Raw genomic sequence first — 17,802 nt, 5'->3', positions numbered from 1 at the left:
CGCCAACAGGACCTGCGTGAAATACCTACCCGATATTGGGCAGCAGCAGAAGGCTGTGTTAAGCTCTCTTTAAATAAACCTGGCAGGGCATGGAAGAGTCTTCTATCCCTGACTTGGAAGGAGGGTGTGCTGTGTTCGCATCGGGGGACAGTGAAGGCCCACTCTCAGACCTGCTGACTCAGGAAGAAGCATCCACGCATCCACACTGGCGCTTAGAAGCCCGCTCAACATTAAGAATAACCAAGGCTTTTCGCCAACATGGTACGGTGTGGCATATTTATTGGGCGATTCACAGTCAGCTAAAACATAAGGAAAGACCAGATGACATCAGTAATGTCAGGAAACAAAATATTTAGCATTTCTTAAGTTTCAGATTTTGCATTCCGTTGCAGCTGAGGGATATAAACGGGCAATTCATGGACATAACTGCAATTTATTTTTAGCAACAAGAAGCACATTCATTTATTTGACCGATGACTTTTAGGACAATAAGCAAAAAAAAAGAAAACTATAGTTTCATGTAGCTAAGACGGGAAAATCATTTATACAAATGAAACGGGTACAAAATACATTATAAAGAGAACGCACAAACAAAAGTCATTAAGTTGGTCCAAGAACAAGGATGTCACAGACACGCTGAGAGAACACTGGTGTGAATTCATTTCAGTTATGAAAGTATGTCCAAAGTGTGAGTTACACATTTACTGAGGTAAAGGCACGATCACTTCAACATAATTAATGGGGAAGAATCCAGATTCCCCGTGTAGCAACCCTTCATACCAGTTTTCATCTATTTGATTGGTTAATGTAATGATGTCCCCTTCTTTAAATCCTAGTTCTCCTTGGTTTTCTGGCTCAAAATCATAGAGACCACGACAGCAGGGCTGGTCCATGGGAACGTTAGAACCTGTCCACATCATATGGAGACAAAAAGTACGGGTTAACATGACACATTATCCTTGGAGGAGCAGGGAGCGGAGAGGTCATGAACAGCAGGCCCCCGCCTTCCTCCCCACAAGGCGGGCTCGGCCCCGCTCCCAGGGGCTGGGCTTGCCGTGTCTGTCCCAGCTGCCCCCAGCCAGAGGATGCCCTCGCTGACCTCCCGGGCCCACGGCTTTTGGTTTTTCCCTTTGGTACTCCCGTCCTTCCAGAGGAGTCAGGCCCAGCCCACCTCCCTGAAAGCCCAGAGCCCGAGGGGGACACAGAATTCCAAGGCCCAACCCCTGCCCTCAGGGAGCTGATGGTTTCTTTGTGGACACCGGACAATGCGTGTGCGACATTTAAAGGGCACAGATGAGGTGGAGAATCACTTAAAGCTCAGAAGCTCAGAGCAGGAAGAAGCAGGAATGGCCTGGGTGGTCGGGACATCCTCCCGGAGCTGGTGACCAGGAGCTGGAATGAGGCAGGTGTGACATGGGAGAGGATGGGCCAACTATTCACGGCCCAGCCTGACATGCTGGGCTTACTGTATGAAGCCAGGCGTTCTCAGAATAACATTTTTCAAATAGTTATTTTTTAATTTCAAAACTAAAACCTGGCAATAGTAAGAAAGGGATGGAGGAGGGAAGGAAGGAAGGAAGGAAGGAAGGAGAGGGGGAAGGAGGGAGGGAGGGAAGGGAGGAGAAAAGTATGCAAAACTGAGAAAAGTCAGCTGTAACCCACTAACCCAGAGACAACCAATGTTAAACTAACATTTTGGTGGACAAGCTTCCAGATATCTTGATGAACACATCTGTGTATGTATTTACATAAATACATTCTTTTCATCAAAGAACATTCCTATACATATAATTGTGAATCTCTTTCCAGAATACTTTTAATTGCTGACCAGCCGTCAACTCTCTCAGTATGACATAATTTCTTTAACCCACTTCCTATATCGCTGGATAGATAAGGTCCTTCCTTCCCTTCTCTCTCTCTCCCTCTCACTCTTTTCTTCTTTTTCTTTTGTTCTCTTTAGGCTTTCCTAGAGAACTCTTTGAAAAACATCCCAATGCATGTTTATTTACAAACATGCACAATCAATACCTGAAGGTAAACCTCAGAAGGGGATTTACTATTCATAGGACATAAATTTTTCCAAGACTTTCAACTTTTACTCTCAATTTATTTGTCTATTGTTTTTTGTCTTAAAAGTTTTAGGAGCCCCTTAGAAAATGTCAAAAATATTTTTTATATTTATCATGTTTTCTTCCATTTGTTTTTGGAGCATGTCCTGGGGATAGGGCAGGGAAGGGGGTTTCTGGTGCACATAGAGAACACATACAGAAATCTTAATCAGCACAGTTAAACTCATCCACCTTTTCATCCCTATTTTCTCCTCCACATACATACATACATACATATATATATGTATTTATATGTATATATGTGTATTTATATGCATGTATGTATTTATATGCATTCAGTTGAATGCATCCCGGGAATGATTTAATTTTTTCATGTGAAAATTTTTACTCTTAATTCCATTGAGTTTTGGCAAACAGAGGCATTATTGATTTTGACGATGCTGAAGCAGTTCTCTCAAGACAACTTATCAAAGGACCCATTCTTCCTCCACTGACTTCAAATACTACTTTTATCTTCATCATATATTTAATGATGATGTGCACTTGGGTGTATTTCAGGATTTTCTATTTTTTCCACTGACGCATTTAGGTAATTGTAACGATGTATCATTTTAAATATTGTAGCTTTAAAGTAAGTGTTAATAATTAATAAGGTGGGCGCCTGGGTGGCTCAGTTGGTTAAGCGACTGCCTTCAGCTCAGGTCATCACCCTGGAGTCCCGGGATCGAGTCCCGCATCGGGCTCCCTGCTCAGCAGGGGGTCTGCTTCTCCCTCTGACCCTCTTCCCTCTCGTGCTCTCTGTCTCTCATTCTCTCTCTCAAATAAATAAAATCTTTAAAAAAAAATAATTAATAAGGTAAGTCCTTCATTTCCTGTTCTCATGAAATCACTCCACTCCATAAACTTCAGTATCATTGTACTGAGTTTCCCCCCATAAAAATCTCATTTTGGGGGCACCTGGCTAGCTCAATTGGTACAACATATAACTCTTGATTTCAGGCGGTGAGTTTAAGCCCCACATTGGGCACAGAGATTACTTAAAAAAAAAAAAATCTCATTTTGATGTTAACTGGATCATATTTTTTTAATATTAAGATTAGTTTTAGAATATTCTTTCCATAGATTATTTATTTGCATAGGCAGGGGGAGAGGCAGAAAGAGAGAGAGTGTCCTCAAGCAGACTCCCTCCCTAGCATGGAGCTGACATGGGGCTTGATCCCAGGACGCTGAGATCAGCACCTGAGCCGAAATCCAGAGTCAGCTGCTTAACTGCCTGAGCCACCCAGGCAGCCCTAGAATTTTTTTTTTTTTTAAAGATTTTATTTATTTATTTGACAGAGAAAGACACAGCGAGAGAGGGAACACAAACGGGGAGTGGGAGAGGGAGAAGCAGACTCCCTGCCGAGCAGGGAGCCTGATGCGGGACTCGATCCCGGGACTCCAGGATCATGACCTGAGCCGAAGGCAGTCGCTTAACCAACTGAGCCACCCAGGTGCCCAGCCCTAAAATATTTTTAATGAGTGATGACCACCGCAGGCCCTAGAGGAACCACTTACTCGTGGGTGATACTTTTATCCTAGAGCTAGACTGGGTTTGTTACTGTTTAAGAATTTTGCATCTGTATTTAAAAGTGAAATTACTCCCATTTTATATTCTGGTCAGGCTTTGATATCAGAGCATGTCAGCTTTTATAAAATAGACCTTTTTTTCTATTTTCTAAAATCTTCGAGCTTGAAGATTTGAAAAAACTTGCCCCCAATTATCTTGGCTTATGGATTTCTGCATGTAGAATGCTTTCTCCGACAGTTTATGATAGTGACCTAAGAGTGCCTGGGAAGGAGAGGGGGTCATTCCCGTCCAGGTCACCACAGCCTCTCAAAGGGACGTGTGGCCTCAGTGGTTCTCATGATTCCGAGCCGAGGCAGGAGGATGAGGAGCAGAGAGGCTACCCCGGCCAGGGGAGGTGATGCCCGACCCAGAGAGGTCAAGGGCATGGACCACTGGTGAGTTCAGAGCAGACATGACTGTCCCAGGGAAGATGGAGCTGGAAGGAAGCCAAGCCCCACCCCACGAAGACCACACACCCTGTCTACCCGGCAACCACCCCACGGGCAGAGGCGACCGCCAGAAGGCAGAACAGGCCATCCAGAAGGAGACCGGGGAGGCCCCCACACTACCCACAGCCAACTCGTCACGGCCCAGTTTCTCTCGTCACGCCAGCAGAGCGAGGTCTGCAAAGATGCGAGGCAGTGTCCCAGGGCAAGACCATGCCAGGTGCACAGTCCACGTCCTTTAAGACGAGCCGAATCCCCACACAGGACTGAAATATCCGTGTATGTCATCTCACCTCTGCCATCCTATTTTACGCTTTCTGTTCTTACTGCCTTTTTCTGTGGTTATGAAACATCCTTCTTTCTTTGTCTCTCTCTACTTTTGAGAGTCGAAACAAGTTCTGCTAAAGATTATGTTCCTTCCTCACCAAATCTTTCATGTCCCCGTAAAGAGAATATAAATTTGGGTATTTCTCTGGTTGGTCAAAGAAGAAGCCCCTCCTGGGCAGCAAATCCCTGCGTGGGACCCGTTTGTCTCTCTGACGGACGGGGAGGCCCTCCTTCAGTGCCAGCCCTGCTCCTGACCTTGCCAGCACTCTGTCCACACCCGGGTGGGAGTGGAAGCCAGGCACTCCTTCACTTGCGGGCTGTTTATCAGTGAAGTTCCCCAGTGGGGCTGAGATGGCCCCGCTGTCTTCCTGTCATCGTGGCTCTCAACATGGCAGCAGACTAAAAAGCTCACTGCTTTGAGTGAGCTTTAATTAGCCTCGGGCCAATTAAATCAGAAGCTCTGGTGGTGGGACCTGGGCCTCAGAGGAGTTTTAAAAATTTTCAGGTGTCTCCAATGTCCAAGGGAGGTTGTAAATCACCCGCTGAACGGCCTTTCCTTCCCTCTGCTTTCTTCAACCAGAGCTTGGGAGTGTCGAGGAGTTTCAGCTGGTAGGGAAAGGGAGGAGATCCACTTCTCCCTCTCTGGAGAAGAAGCTCCTTCCCATGTGGTAACTTACAGGTAGATGAGCCTTTTAGAACCTAAATCCACATGCACTATCGTCTCTAGAACGTATGTGATGTTTCTAGCATTTGGATGGCTCCTTCCATGACATACCTCCATCCCACCCCAACTTTGTATATTCCTTTTGTCCTAATGATGGCCGTGGAAGGACTTCAACACGGAGGTCCAGTTCATTATCTTGAATTTGAACAGAGCGACATTCAGTTGCTTCAGAGCATTGGGAAATGGAGTGTTTAGCATGCAGAACTTTTCAGTTTCCTTTGGAAATGCAATGCCTAGATGGGCGAGTTGGGGTACTAAAATCCATACCAACCCGGGCTGTTGAGTCAAAGTCAACTTTATGAACAAATACCTGTTTTAATGTGGTCTATAAAAGTGATTACTGGGCGCCTGGGTGGCTCAGTCGGTTAAGCGACTGCCTTCGGCTCAGGTCATGATCCTGGAGTCCCGGGATCGAGTCCCGCATCGGGCTCCCTGCTCAGTGGGGAGTCTGCTTCTCCCTCTGACCCTCTTCCCTCTCATGCTCTCTCTCATTCTCTCTCTCAAATAAATAAATAAAATCTTAAAAAAAAAAAGTGATTACTATCCTTTTAGCAAGTCTTGCACTCCTGGCGCATTGAAGAGGGAGATGGAGTCAGGTGCCAAACCACACGGTCGTCTTGGAAAGCATTTCCATGAACATGAAATGTTAGTGCTATGAGGGTATTTGGTGGTCTTCCATGGACCGCTCTCTTTTTGAAGAAGAGGCAGTGATACCTCCAAGAGGTCATTAACAGCCCCAGGACTAATGGCAAAGCCAGAACCAGACACCAGGGCTCCCAGCCTGGGATCCATCCTGCTGATGTCACCTCCTACATGATCTGTGACGCCGCTGAGGGTTGCCAAGACATTTTACGGGCTATCACACTGACTACGGGTCTAACTGCATCTATTTTTTCCTCCCATTGACTCTGCAAGCTACCTACCTGCAGTGACTAAAATCAATGCTGAATGGCAGGCACGCACTCACCCTACCCACCAGCTGCATGCACATAAATGTGCACTCCCGGCACACACACTGAACAAATCAGGGAAAAGACACATTACTCACTTCGCACTTCATTTATTCTAGGCGAGGGACCATTGCCACACTGCCCACTTTGATTTTCTCAGAGCTGGAAAGCGACCAGCACTCATATCATACTCCATCAGCAAGTGAACCCAAAACATGGCGTCTCTCCTGAGAGGCGGTGGGGTGGCGTAATGATGCAGTCCAAAGTCCCCTGACTCAGGTAAGACGTGAGCACCTGGCTCTCCGGCCAGCACCACACGCAGTTCTAACAGCACCAGGGAAACCCACGCCGACCAGAGCTCGGGCTGGCTGTCCTAAACTATGCAAGCAGGACCATATCCCGGAATATCATCCAGTGCGTTTGTCAAGCTGGGTCACTTCTGCTGTCGGGGGCCTTCAGCCCGAGGAGCTGTGGCCTCCCTTACTTTAGGGAGAGAGGAGACCCTGCACATGAACAACGGAGTCAATGTTACAACTTCTAGGTTCCAAAGTCACGCCATTTCAGCTGTGAACTGGTGTCAAAGCCAAGGTTTACAGGCTTTCAGGCCCATGCCAGAGCCAGGTAGGCTTTTATGAGATTTAAGAGGCAGAGAGAGAGACAGACAGATAGGCTGACTTCTGGAGTCCAAGGAACCAGGATCTGAAGAACGCGGAGCATGGAAATTTTATTTCAAGCCGTGGAGAGGGAAGGGCTGTCTCCCGCCACCTGAGAAGACATAGAAGCTCTTTCTAGAGGCGGGAAGGGGCTGGAGAGAGAAGAGGGTGGGCAAGAAGGTTGAAATGCTCCCCTGATTCCACCCCGGGGCGGCGGGGGGGGGGGGGTCTTAGGCCCCACTTCCCACTGGAACTCTGGGAGAAGGCAGGTCCCCCAAGTGCTCTGAACCAACATGGTGGGGTGGTGTAATTATGCAGGAAGGAGGGAGCCACCCCTGTCTCCCCATGAACTGTGAACAAATCTTAACACTTCCTGGGGGGCCAGGAAGTGAGGAGGTGCTGGGGGGGCAGCTGGACCAGAGATGGCCTGGGGGCAGGCACACAGGATGCAGAGACCCCACAAGCCAGAGCCAGAGGCTTGGACCACGGAGCCGGGCCTGGAGTGACAAGTTACCTCAGCTGTGTGAGCAGTTCAGACCCAGACCAGCCTCCTCACCTGCCACCATGACATCTGGGCAACGTCCCCTGATATCCGGGCACCGTCTTGGGCGAGAGGCGTGGGAGAAGAGGGTCTGTGAGAAAGACCAACAGCCCTGACGGGGAGTCTCAACGGAACTGACTGGGTTTAAGTCCTAAATTGACCAAGTAATAAATGTATAGTCTACTTTCTCTTGAAAGAGACCGAGTTACCTTGAAATGGCAAGATTATGTTTTTTTTCCACCATTAGAAGAGATGGAAAAAAGATTAATTTTTTTTTCTTTTTCTTTTTTTTTGGCCAACAGTAGAAATGGAAAAAAGATTAACTTGTTTCCGCCACCGGTCTAAATGGAGACTCATAAGCAAGTTCAGTTCACTTGAAGAGAAGTAAAGTTTCTGCCCCCCGAAGTGATCACAGAGGAAGCTTCCCTCTCCACAAGAGAGAAGAAGTCAGAGGCAGCATGGACGGAGCCCACAGGGCCAGGCAGAACAGGCTGCCTCTCCTCAGAGACCAGACACAAACACCTGCACGGTGCCCGGGGGCCCGGTTTCCCACGACCGGAAGCCAGCACTTCTGCTGAAACCTTCCCGTAAGGAAAGATGGGTCCTCCCCAGTGTCCCAGCTCTGGGGACAACTCGTTCCTTTTGTCCCCTGGGGTCTTGCGGCTGCTGCCCCTTGACCGCCCGTGCACCTGGCGGCTGATGAGGAGGTGCGTGCTGTCCGGTCTGACGCCCCCAGCCCCAGCCTGGGCTGCCCAGCAAGGACGCTGCCTCCGCCCGCCCGCCCTGGCCGAGCGGTCGTGTTTATTTTCTCTTACTCCCGAGACCTGGCTTAACGTAACATGAGAGTAGAGGTGGGAAAAACACAGACTTCCTTGTTAAAGCACCGAAACAAAGATTATTTTAACAGAGAAAAGGGAGTGTCTCTGTTGAATATTTATTATTCAAGTTCTGATCCACACCATTAGGAGAAAAAAAGAAACAAAGGACACCAGAACACAAGAGTTTCAAGGGGGCTGGTTGAGTACGTACTGCAACAGGAATGCACAATGGGTAGGGAAATCATGTTCTCCCTAAAATACGTTTCCTTTCCCTCTCGGCAATAATGTGGCCCAGCTCCTAAGAATATTGGGTCCCCTCTTACTATTTTCACAACACTGAAATTCTGGGGAGTGCCCTTCCCCACCCCACCTTCTGTTTCCCCAAGTCCCTGATGCAGAGGGCTACGCACTCATACAGAGATGCCTCGCACATCTCATCCCGGTGGTGGTCCCATGGTCCTCAGCCCCCGTCAGCAACGGGGATGACATCATAACCCTCAGTGCCAGGACAAAATTCTAAGTGCCTCACTGACATCAGTGGATTTACTTTGGTACTTTGCTCCCCCCCGTTTGATGGATGGAGAAATTAAGGCATACACAGGTTCAAAGCAGTTCAGCAATGAGGCTGAGACTTGACCTCCATCTGGGCCCACAGTCTGCTCTTGATCTGAAAATCATTAGCCTATGAGTTCATCCCCACTCAGTTCCTGAGCCAACCCCAAGCCGAGGGTGGGGGTGAGGGTAGGGAGCGGGGTCTATCAGTTGGGCTTGGTGAGCCTGTGCGTCCTCAGCTTGGCATGCTCTGGGGAGCTCCCAGGCCCTGCAATGCTCTTTGGGAGCATTCTCCCCTAAATCCCTCCCTGGTCCTCAAAGGTCTACCCAGGTCCCACATACACCAGGGATGTCCTTTGGGTACTTATTCTCTGTCCTGTTTTCTTCTGCCTGAGCCCCTGCTTCAAAGGAGCAGCTCAGGCTTCAGTTAAAAAACAAAAAAAACAAAGCAAATACAGGAGTAGACTCCGGGTGGTGGATTAGCCACCAGAGTGGACGTGGCATCCGATGAGCCTGGCGTTTCTGCAGCCCGGTCTACTCCTGTGCTCTCTCCCCGCTTCCTTTGCCACATGCCAGGATCTGGGGGCCGGTTCTCCAGGGCTGGATTTCTCCTCCTGGTGCTGACTGCCATGGATGGGGAGAGGCAGGGAGTGGTCGGCGCGCGACAGGGGGCATCCTTCTCTCGGTAGCACGAAAACATCGCCACTCTTTTGCTGGACTTAAACTTGGGTCCCTTTCGGACCCTCAAAGGAGCCCCCTGCTCACTCTTCTCTGCCTGCCCTGACTCTGGGGATTTCATTCCCTGGAGGGACCCGGGACAGAGCATCCCCACTGAAAGGCAAGCTATGATGCCCCCCACTCCCCCACTCCTATTTTTTGGAAGGGAAAGGGGACAGAGAGAGAAGTGATTCATAAACTGCTGTCGACGTGCGTGCCTATCAGGGAACGAGGTATGGCGTCTGCAGAAGCTACTGACCTGAGGAGGCTCTTTGTCTTTTAGTAAATGCCCCAGACTGCTGTGCCTTTTGACTTTTTGTTCCTGCTTTTTTTTTTTTTTTTAGTCTTTCTCTTGCCTCCCTTGTCGCTGGGCTGCGACCTGTCACTTTTCTGCCGTCAGTGGGCCTTCCCGAAGCAGTCCCTCGGCCTTCCTAATCTGCTGCTTCCAGTCTGCTGTAGGCTAAGAAATCAGATAACCAGTTAGGTAACACGAACAGCCATCAGGGGGTGGGCTCTTGCTCGGCGGCCAGCACCGGGTGTGCCCAGCACCTCTGATCGAGGTGATCTTAGAATAACCCCAGGTGGTCAGGGTGATAATTCCTGTTCTCTCGAAGGGGAAACTGAGACCCAGAAGGAGGGAGTGAGAGCCAGGACCTGGGCCTCCCTGTGACCCCACAGCCCAACCTAATGGTGAGGCCGGCAGGTGACACCCATCTGGGCCGGGTAGGCTCACATTCTGCCCACTTCCCGGTCTGAAGTCTGGAAGGTCACGCACCCGTGGGGCTGCTGAGGAGCAGAGAGGAAGTTTCCTGTTAACGGGTGGAGTTACCCCCACCGAGAATGGGACCCCAGCCTCGCTCTGGAGGGAGACCTGGCCGTGCCTGCAACGTAGGATCACGGGGTAGTTCACCTCTTAACACACCGGGGCACAGAACGGATTCACACTTTCCAATTTATTTCCGGTTCAGACTCCTCTCAGACACTCAATGAGTGCGTACTCCCTCCCGGCCAGGCACCCCGCTCAACCTATGGGATACCATCTCTTTTGAATTAGAATGAACATTTTTGGTTCAAATTGTCATTTCTCTTTTCCCGATCTAAAATCTCAAGCACTCGCAGAAAAATTCTTTGGAAGCTAAACACCGTCCCTTCAGCTGACCCAGACACAGCGCTGGTGCGGAATTGTAATAAATACCACGAAAACCATTTTGTTCACCACCGCTAATGTGCTATTTTTGTCCGCTGGTAATAAACTACATGGGAACTTCAGATCCCCGGTTTCTAGCTCTGGATTAGGTCACCCCTGGGCCCTGATTTTCTTACCTGCAAATTTTATGCCTTAATCTGTGGTTAATGCTATGGATTGAATGTCTGCATCCCCTCCGAATTCGTATGTCGAAGCCCTAATCCCCAGGGCAGTGACATGTGGGGCTTCGGGAAGGTGATTAGGTTCATGAGAGTGACCCTCCTGAATGGGACAAGGCTGCCCTATCAGGACAAGAAGACGGCCCTCCGTGAACCAGGAAGCGGACCCTCACCAGACGCAGCATCTGGTGGCACTTTGATCTCGGATCGCCCAGCCTCAGCACTGGGAGAAATAAGCGTTTGTTGTTCGAGCCCCCTGGTCTGTGGTATTCTGTTATAGCCGCCCAAGCTAACTACGACAAGTAAAGTACTAAATTACCATGAAAAGTCTAGTGAAAGCCTACGAACTGTCTTTCTAGAAACAGGAACACTGTATGTGTCCACAGGAGATGTGTTTTATTGAAATCCCTTGTCAGGGAAACTCAAACTTCATCATTATACTGTAATCTATAAAAATAAGCATGTGTGATTTGTTTTAACCTGAATTCCAATCCTCCACAACTTACACGGGCTGCAGGAGATGGGTGTGAGCAGTAAGCTTTGTGCGCCCCCACCCTTGCACAGCCTTGCTTGTCCTGAGACGTTATCTCAAAAGCTTCCTGGGACCACCAGGTCCCGTGTTTGTGGGCTGTCTTTGGCGCTCCGAGTGAAGGGAGAGCCGAAGACACACTGTGGCCTTAATCAGAGGTGGCTTCCTGGCCAATGGCATGGAGTTCAAGCTCACAGATGGGTTTTGTTTGGCTTGCTCCTTGCTCCATACAGTGTGGCTTAGTTACCAATATCTAAAAATCAGGAGCTTGCATGTAAACAAATACATGATTTCTGGCTTCCCTTGAAAAATCAGAAAGGCCGGCTCTTCTGGGCCCATATTCCTGGGCAACAAACAGCTGCTCCTGACAGCCAGCGCCCCTTTGGACAGGGCAAGTATTTGGCACTTGGCTACAGACTCACCTCTTCCCTTTTGTGCACCTGTCGTGGAGGTCCGGTGACAGCCGCCTGGTGCCAGGTCTGACCTGGCACTGCTTTCTTACGCTTCCCCAGTGTTTCTCATCCCCTAATCTGGCATTGGGGTTTACAGCTGGGGCCACACCCACGGGACAACTCCGGGGGGTCATTCTCGTGGACTCAAACATAAAGTCCTCTGGGACTGTGCCCTCTAGCTGCCCTATGTGTTATCCCTGGAAACATCGACTTCTACACTATTTTTTAAAAACATAAGTACCTATATTAATATTTAGATGATGAGATGATGGCATTTCAAATTTTAACCTAAAGACCAAATGCATCATCATTGCAGAATATCGATATTTTTAAATAGGCGGCATTTGAGATAATAAAATCATGCCATCATTTCAGCCATGTGGTATTCAAGTTCCCACTGCTAAATTAGAAGTTACACCTTACGGCTTTCCGAAAATTCTTTTTACAGACTGTTTAAAAGAATTACAGAAAGCCATTCCCTGCAGTGAGAAAGCCTTTCCCTCTAAAGCTTCCTTGGGGATGAAAAATAAGAGAAGGACTCTTCCCCTTTCCTGAATCAGTGGCTACTGAGCAACAATAAGAATCATAGCTCACATTTCATCGTTTGAAAGAAATATTTTTTTAAACAGAGAACATATAAAATGTTCCATCTGTGCACTTCTCAAGTTTTTAAGAATGCTAAATACTCATAAAATAGAACTGCAGCAGCCATAGCATTGAGAGGGGAAGAAACTTGCAATGTGTTCAGTCCAATCACTTCATTTAGGGACAAGTTCAAATCCGCCCAGAGAAGTTAAGAAACTCACCCAAAGTCACACAGCTAATGAGTGCCAGATTCTGAGCTATACTGCAGGACTCCTGTTTCCTTGTTTCTCTCTTGTCAATAGTGCTGACCGGCCCACGGCTGATAATGTACAGAAATGCATATGGGGGGAGGGCTGGTGAGAGCAAAACAAACCAGAAAGCTATGGGAAGGAAAGAAGAAAAAGCAAGAAACAACCTGGCCACTGAGCAATTATTGCTGTCCCTGCTGAGTGACAATTTTAATTTCCTCTTTGGAAATTTAGGTAAAAAAAAAAATGCATATATTTCTATTTGCAAAGTGCTCGTCTTCTTCAAGTTTCGAACTTCACACTTGACTTTTGAATAAATGTTTATTTTCTAATGTAATCCCAGAGATTTTTGCTCTGATGAGGGGAACGACTCAGACTCTAGACATTATTTCCGAGCCCCTTAGCAGTGTCAAGAACTTTATAAAAGTCTCTTTTATACCTGGAGGGCGTGAGAATGTCTTCATAGAAGCCATTTGAGAGATTTATTTTGCCTCGCTCTGAAATGCCCGTAGCGCACACTTGGAACCCACATGTGTTCACTACCCTCAGCCTTCCATATTTTCAAAGTCGACCTCAAGCTGGAACATATTAACCCTAAGTTGTAATTATATAAAGTGACACCCTCTTTAAGAACTTAAATGGGGGGGGGAAAAAACTCATAAATAAATGAGTTGATAAAAAATGCAAAGTATACTTTTTCTAATTCCGTAAGTGACAACGAGGGGCCAGATACCCATGAGCTGGGGCGGGGAAGACGTGTGAGCCTAGGCTGCAAACTCCTCCACTATTTTCTTCAAAACCGAGGGTTTTCCGGGAACAATGCAGGCACACGTTTCAGTCCGGGGGACTTTTCTTGGCCCTGTCATCTCTTTGGGGACACGGGAGCAGCACATGCTGATGAAGCGTGGTGACCCCACGTGCCTGAGCTTGGACGGGCTGTGTGTCCTCCAAGCCAGGGCTGAACTTGGTTCTGCCTGCAATCCATCATCTCAAGATGTGACTTCCACCGCCCCCACCCCCTTCCCTGCTCCTGGCTCACTTTATTCTTTCTCTTAGGCAGCGAGAAGTGTATTATCAAAGATTCCATCTCAGTCCCACGATGGATTCTGTTTAATTGACCTGCATCCTTTCATCTCCCTCTTTTCTGTTTCTTTAGAAAGAAATGATGAAGAAAATGTTCTTGGAATGCGTTCCTGGCACAGTCCCGTGAGCTTTGCTTTAAATTGTTAGTGAAATGCTTGACATTTTTCCTTTACTTTATAAACATTATGTGCAAATCAGTCAGAATCCTAATGGAAAGTAATTTCCCATTAATACAGGCTATAAAATGCCATTTTCTTTTGAAACTATGCCCCAGAAACAAACAGTACAGGACCCCTTTACGCTCGCAAATTCCACCCACAAATCACCGCAGCCCAGTGCTGGAGTCGGGGGCTAAAGCTACTGCCAAAGGGCAATTTCAGAGAGGCCGCCTGGGAAGGGCTGCGGTGGAGAGTCCAGCCATTGGACACAAAGCCTTCGGAAGAGCCGTCTTTTGCACATCTGTGATCTCTGGCTGACCATCGCTCTTCTAACAACTTAATCTGCCCAGGGACCTAGCTACTGGCCAAGAAGGAGGGGACAAAAGCAATGACATGCACAGTCTGGATGAGAAAGCCAAAGAACTCACTGCCCTATCAGCATTTTCTTCTTCCAAGTGAGATGCAGACTCCCTTTGCAACCACTTGCTGGCTACGGATTCCCCGCAATCAAGAATCTTGGAAATAAATCATTCCCAATGCTCTTGTACATTTTAAATGTTCCCCAGTATGCCTCCTTAAGGATATAAAGTGAAAATCTAGAAGGTAAAGTGTCCAGCTCTGCTACTTACGGCCTCTGTGGCCTTGAGAAAATCTCACTTAACCTCTACGAGCCTCCACTTACTCATCTGTAAAAGGGGCATAATAACCGCATGAGAAATGTGTAGGAAGTCTTTAGTACATTAGCTGACCCATAGTAAGTACTCGGTAAGTGCAACTGCTATATTGTTACATTATTATTGTTACTATTTTATTTTCTACTGTTACCACTTCCTTGCAATATTGTTATGGCCATGAAATGAGATATATATATCTCATCATCAGATAATATATACCTGGCATATTTTTGGCACTCAAATGCTATGTCCTTATGCCCTTAAGTGATACTTTGGTTAAAATACTTCTTCACTATTATAGAGGACCACACTTTCCACACTGCCAGTCTGAGAGGTCAGAGTTAGTACCGCTACAGGTAGATGAGGACACCCTTTGTCAAAGAAGAGCTGAGTTCTCCCTCGATGAGAGCATGGCAGCCTGGGAGCTGGACCCTCGGTTCTGGGGTCTGCTAGCTGTGCTCCACGCAGATACAACAGAGTGCGGGGAGGGCGGGCAATGGGCAGCCTGGGGTTGGATGCATTTTCAAAGTTTTTACTTAGTTTTTCTTTTTTTTTTTTTAAAGATTTATTTATTTATTTGAGAGAGCGAGAATGAGAGAGAGAGAGAGAGAGAGAGAGTACATGAGAGGGGCGAGGGTTAGAGGGAGAAGCAGGCTCCTCGCCGAGCAGGGAGCCCGATGTGGGACTCGATCCCAGGACTCCAAGATCATGACCTGAGCTGAAGGCAGTCGCTTAACCAACTGAGCCACCCAGGCGCCCACTTAGTTTGTTTTTCTACCCAGCTTCTTTCCAAACAGAAATTTAGAAGTGGCTTACAGTAACACACATATTCAGAATACAGTGTTTCTGGACCAGAAGTCGAAAAGCAAAGCCACAAACACTAGGGAAACAATAGATTTTCATCCAAACAAGAGAACTTTCAAGAGTAAAAGGAGGGCATTATTAAAAACTAAACTAAAGCGACAGACACGGGACTGTCTTGGGGCAGTTCGCTTGCGCCTTTGCCAAGCGAACGAGGATACATGGTGGCCCTGACGTAAGGGGAGGAGGGGAGCGTGAGGCGGCTGCATGCACGTCAACGGTCCCTGTGCTGGTCCTTCGCATCTGGCACTGAGCTTCCCGGGGGCCAGGGAAAACAGGGAACAAAATGTGGTGCACAGGGGCGCCTGGGTGGCTCAGTCCTGGGATCGAGCCCCACATCGGGCTCCCTGCTCCGTGGGAAGCCTGCTTCTCCCTCTCCCACTCCCCCTGCTGGTGTTCCCTCTCTCGCTGTCTCTCTCTCTCTGTCAAATAAATAAAATCTTAAAAAAATTAAAAAAATTAAAATAAAAAATAAAATTTAACTGGTGCCCTGGGGCACCTGGGCGGCTCTGTTGTTAAGTGTCTGCCTTCGGCTCAGGTCATGATCCCGGGGTCCTGGGATCGAGCCCCGCATCGGGCTCCCTGCTCAGCGGGGAGCCTGCTTCTCCCTCTCCCACTCCCCCTGCTTGTGTTCCCTCTCTCATTGTGTCTCTCTCTGTCAAATAAATAAATAAAATCTTTAAAAAAAAATGTGGCGCGCAATTTCTTTAAAGAAGGAAGTATACCTTTTCTTGAGGGCCATCAATTTTCCCATTATTAAATACATCTTTTATTCAAATATTAAAGAAAATCTTGAAAACAGGAAAATATCGCCCATAACCCTACTACCCTTTAACCCGGGCTACACACAGATGTCGACTTGCAAAACTCATCAAACTGTCATCACACTATACTTACAACTCGGTGTCTTTCTTTTCCACTCAACCATCATACCATGAACATTTTTGTTTCTACATAATTTCCACGTGAATGCATTTGAATAGCTACATAATACCCCATTTGATGTACCATTATCTACTTAACCAGTATCCTACTATTGACAAATATCTATAAACAAACACCGGTCATTAGGTTATTTTCACTTCTGACTTTTCATGTCTCTAGACAGTGCTGCAACAGATGGACGAATCGGCTATCACTTAAATTACTTCCTTAGGATACATTTCTGGGAATGAAGCCGCTGAGAATGCATAAACATTTTTATTAATTTCGACAGATACTGCTAAATTGATTTCCCAGTGAGTCACCCCCGGGCTCGGCAAACTATGTATGGCCTGCAGGCCAAATAATGTTTTAATGGAACACAGCCTTGCTCATTCATTTTCAGATCGTCTCTGGCCGCTTCTAACAGAGTCACATGGCTACAATGGAGGCCGAGCCCACGAAGCCTAAAGGATTTACCACTTGACCCCCGACAGAAGACATCTGCCAACTCCTAAGTTACCTTAACATGCATTCCCACTAGCAGTGTGGGCATGGGCGTGGGCCACCCTCTAACGGAAACGAATTACGTGGGACCCTACAGAGGGGTCAGCGGGAGACAGAACAGATGTTTTCTTCCTCAACAAGCGTGTAGTAGATGTCCGCGGTAGAAACCACAAGCTAACCACCAAAACCCACGCTTGCTTTCTTCCCCAGGAATATGGACACAGGTAGGATGTGGCTCTCCAGCTTCCCTCTCCCTCCCCAGCCTTTGCAGCCAGGTACGGCCATCAGACTCTGCTCTTGCCAGGCTGGGAGTGGGAGTGATGTGAGCCGTCCAGGGCTCATTTCCTACAGAGGAATCTCCAGCCCACTGTCAATCTCTACCTTTTGAACCACTGGTTTTTGGAGTCTCTGTGGGGCGTTAACTACTCTTACCTAATACAACCTAGTACCAGCAATGGGGTGTTCTCACCATCAGGTTTGGGATGCTGACGCAGTGAGCAGCCAGTGATGAGGAGGAAGCAGGTGTAAGAGGCGTGGAAGCCGCTGACCCTCGTCAGGTCATGGCAAAACATTCAGTAAAACTGTCGCCTATGATACCTTTGAAAGCATATTGCGTACCAGTAGCTCTGAAGAAAAAAGCTGGATAAAATAAAACGTTAGTGTACGTGAGCCCTTCTTGGTGCACCCAGCAAATTATTGTAAGAAAGACAAGAACTGCCTGGTTTGAAAGCAAAGATACAAGGGAAGAGAGAAAGATCAGAGGTGGGGTCCCAGCGCAGTGAGAAAACCTAACGGCTTCTCTGTCCCAAAGAACAGAAGACAAGCAGGCTGTTATTCCAAATCATTCTGAGACTCTCTAAGCCAAATGAAAGACCCAGTTCTGCAGCAAAGATGAAACAAAAGGCATTGCCTCCCCACTCCCACTCACCTACTGATTGAGACGGCCTCAAGGTAGCCTCCATAAGGTAAGGAAGGCTAGACAAGAAGAGGAAGAAAGAAGGTGGCCTTCAGGG

At 47.7% G+C, this 17,802-nt stretch overlaps 1 protein-coding gene across 1 annotated transcript in view; it reads right to left on the bottom strand.

Annotated features, from left to right (window-relative positions):
* Window positions 1-701: 701 nt before the first annotated feature.
* SH3GL3 (SH3 domain containing GRB2 like 3, endophilin A3) overlaps window positions 702-17,802 on the bottom strand; it is a 41,425-nt gene continuing 24,324 nt past the window's right edge. The window contains exon 6 of the mRNA XM_021680592.1: window positions 702-907. Coding sequence (XP_021536267.1) covers window positions 702-907 — 206 coding nt within the window. The remainder of the gene's footprint in view (window positions 908-17,802) is intronic.

This window comes from Neomonachus schauinslandi, chromosome 9, assembly GCF_002201575.2.
Source record: "Neomonachus schauinslandi chromosome 9, ASM220157v2, whole genome shotgun sequence".
Classification (NCBI taxonomy): domain Eukaryota; kingdom Metazoa; phylum Chordata; class Mammalia; order Carnivora; family Phocidae; genus Neomonachus; species Neomonachus schauinslandi.
This window is presented reverse-complemented; position numbering and strand designations above follow the sequence as displayed.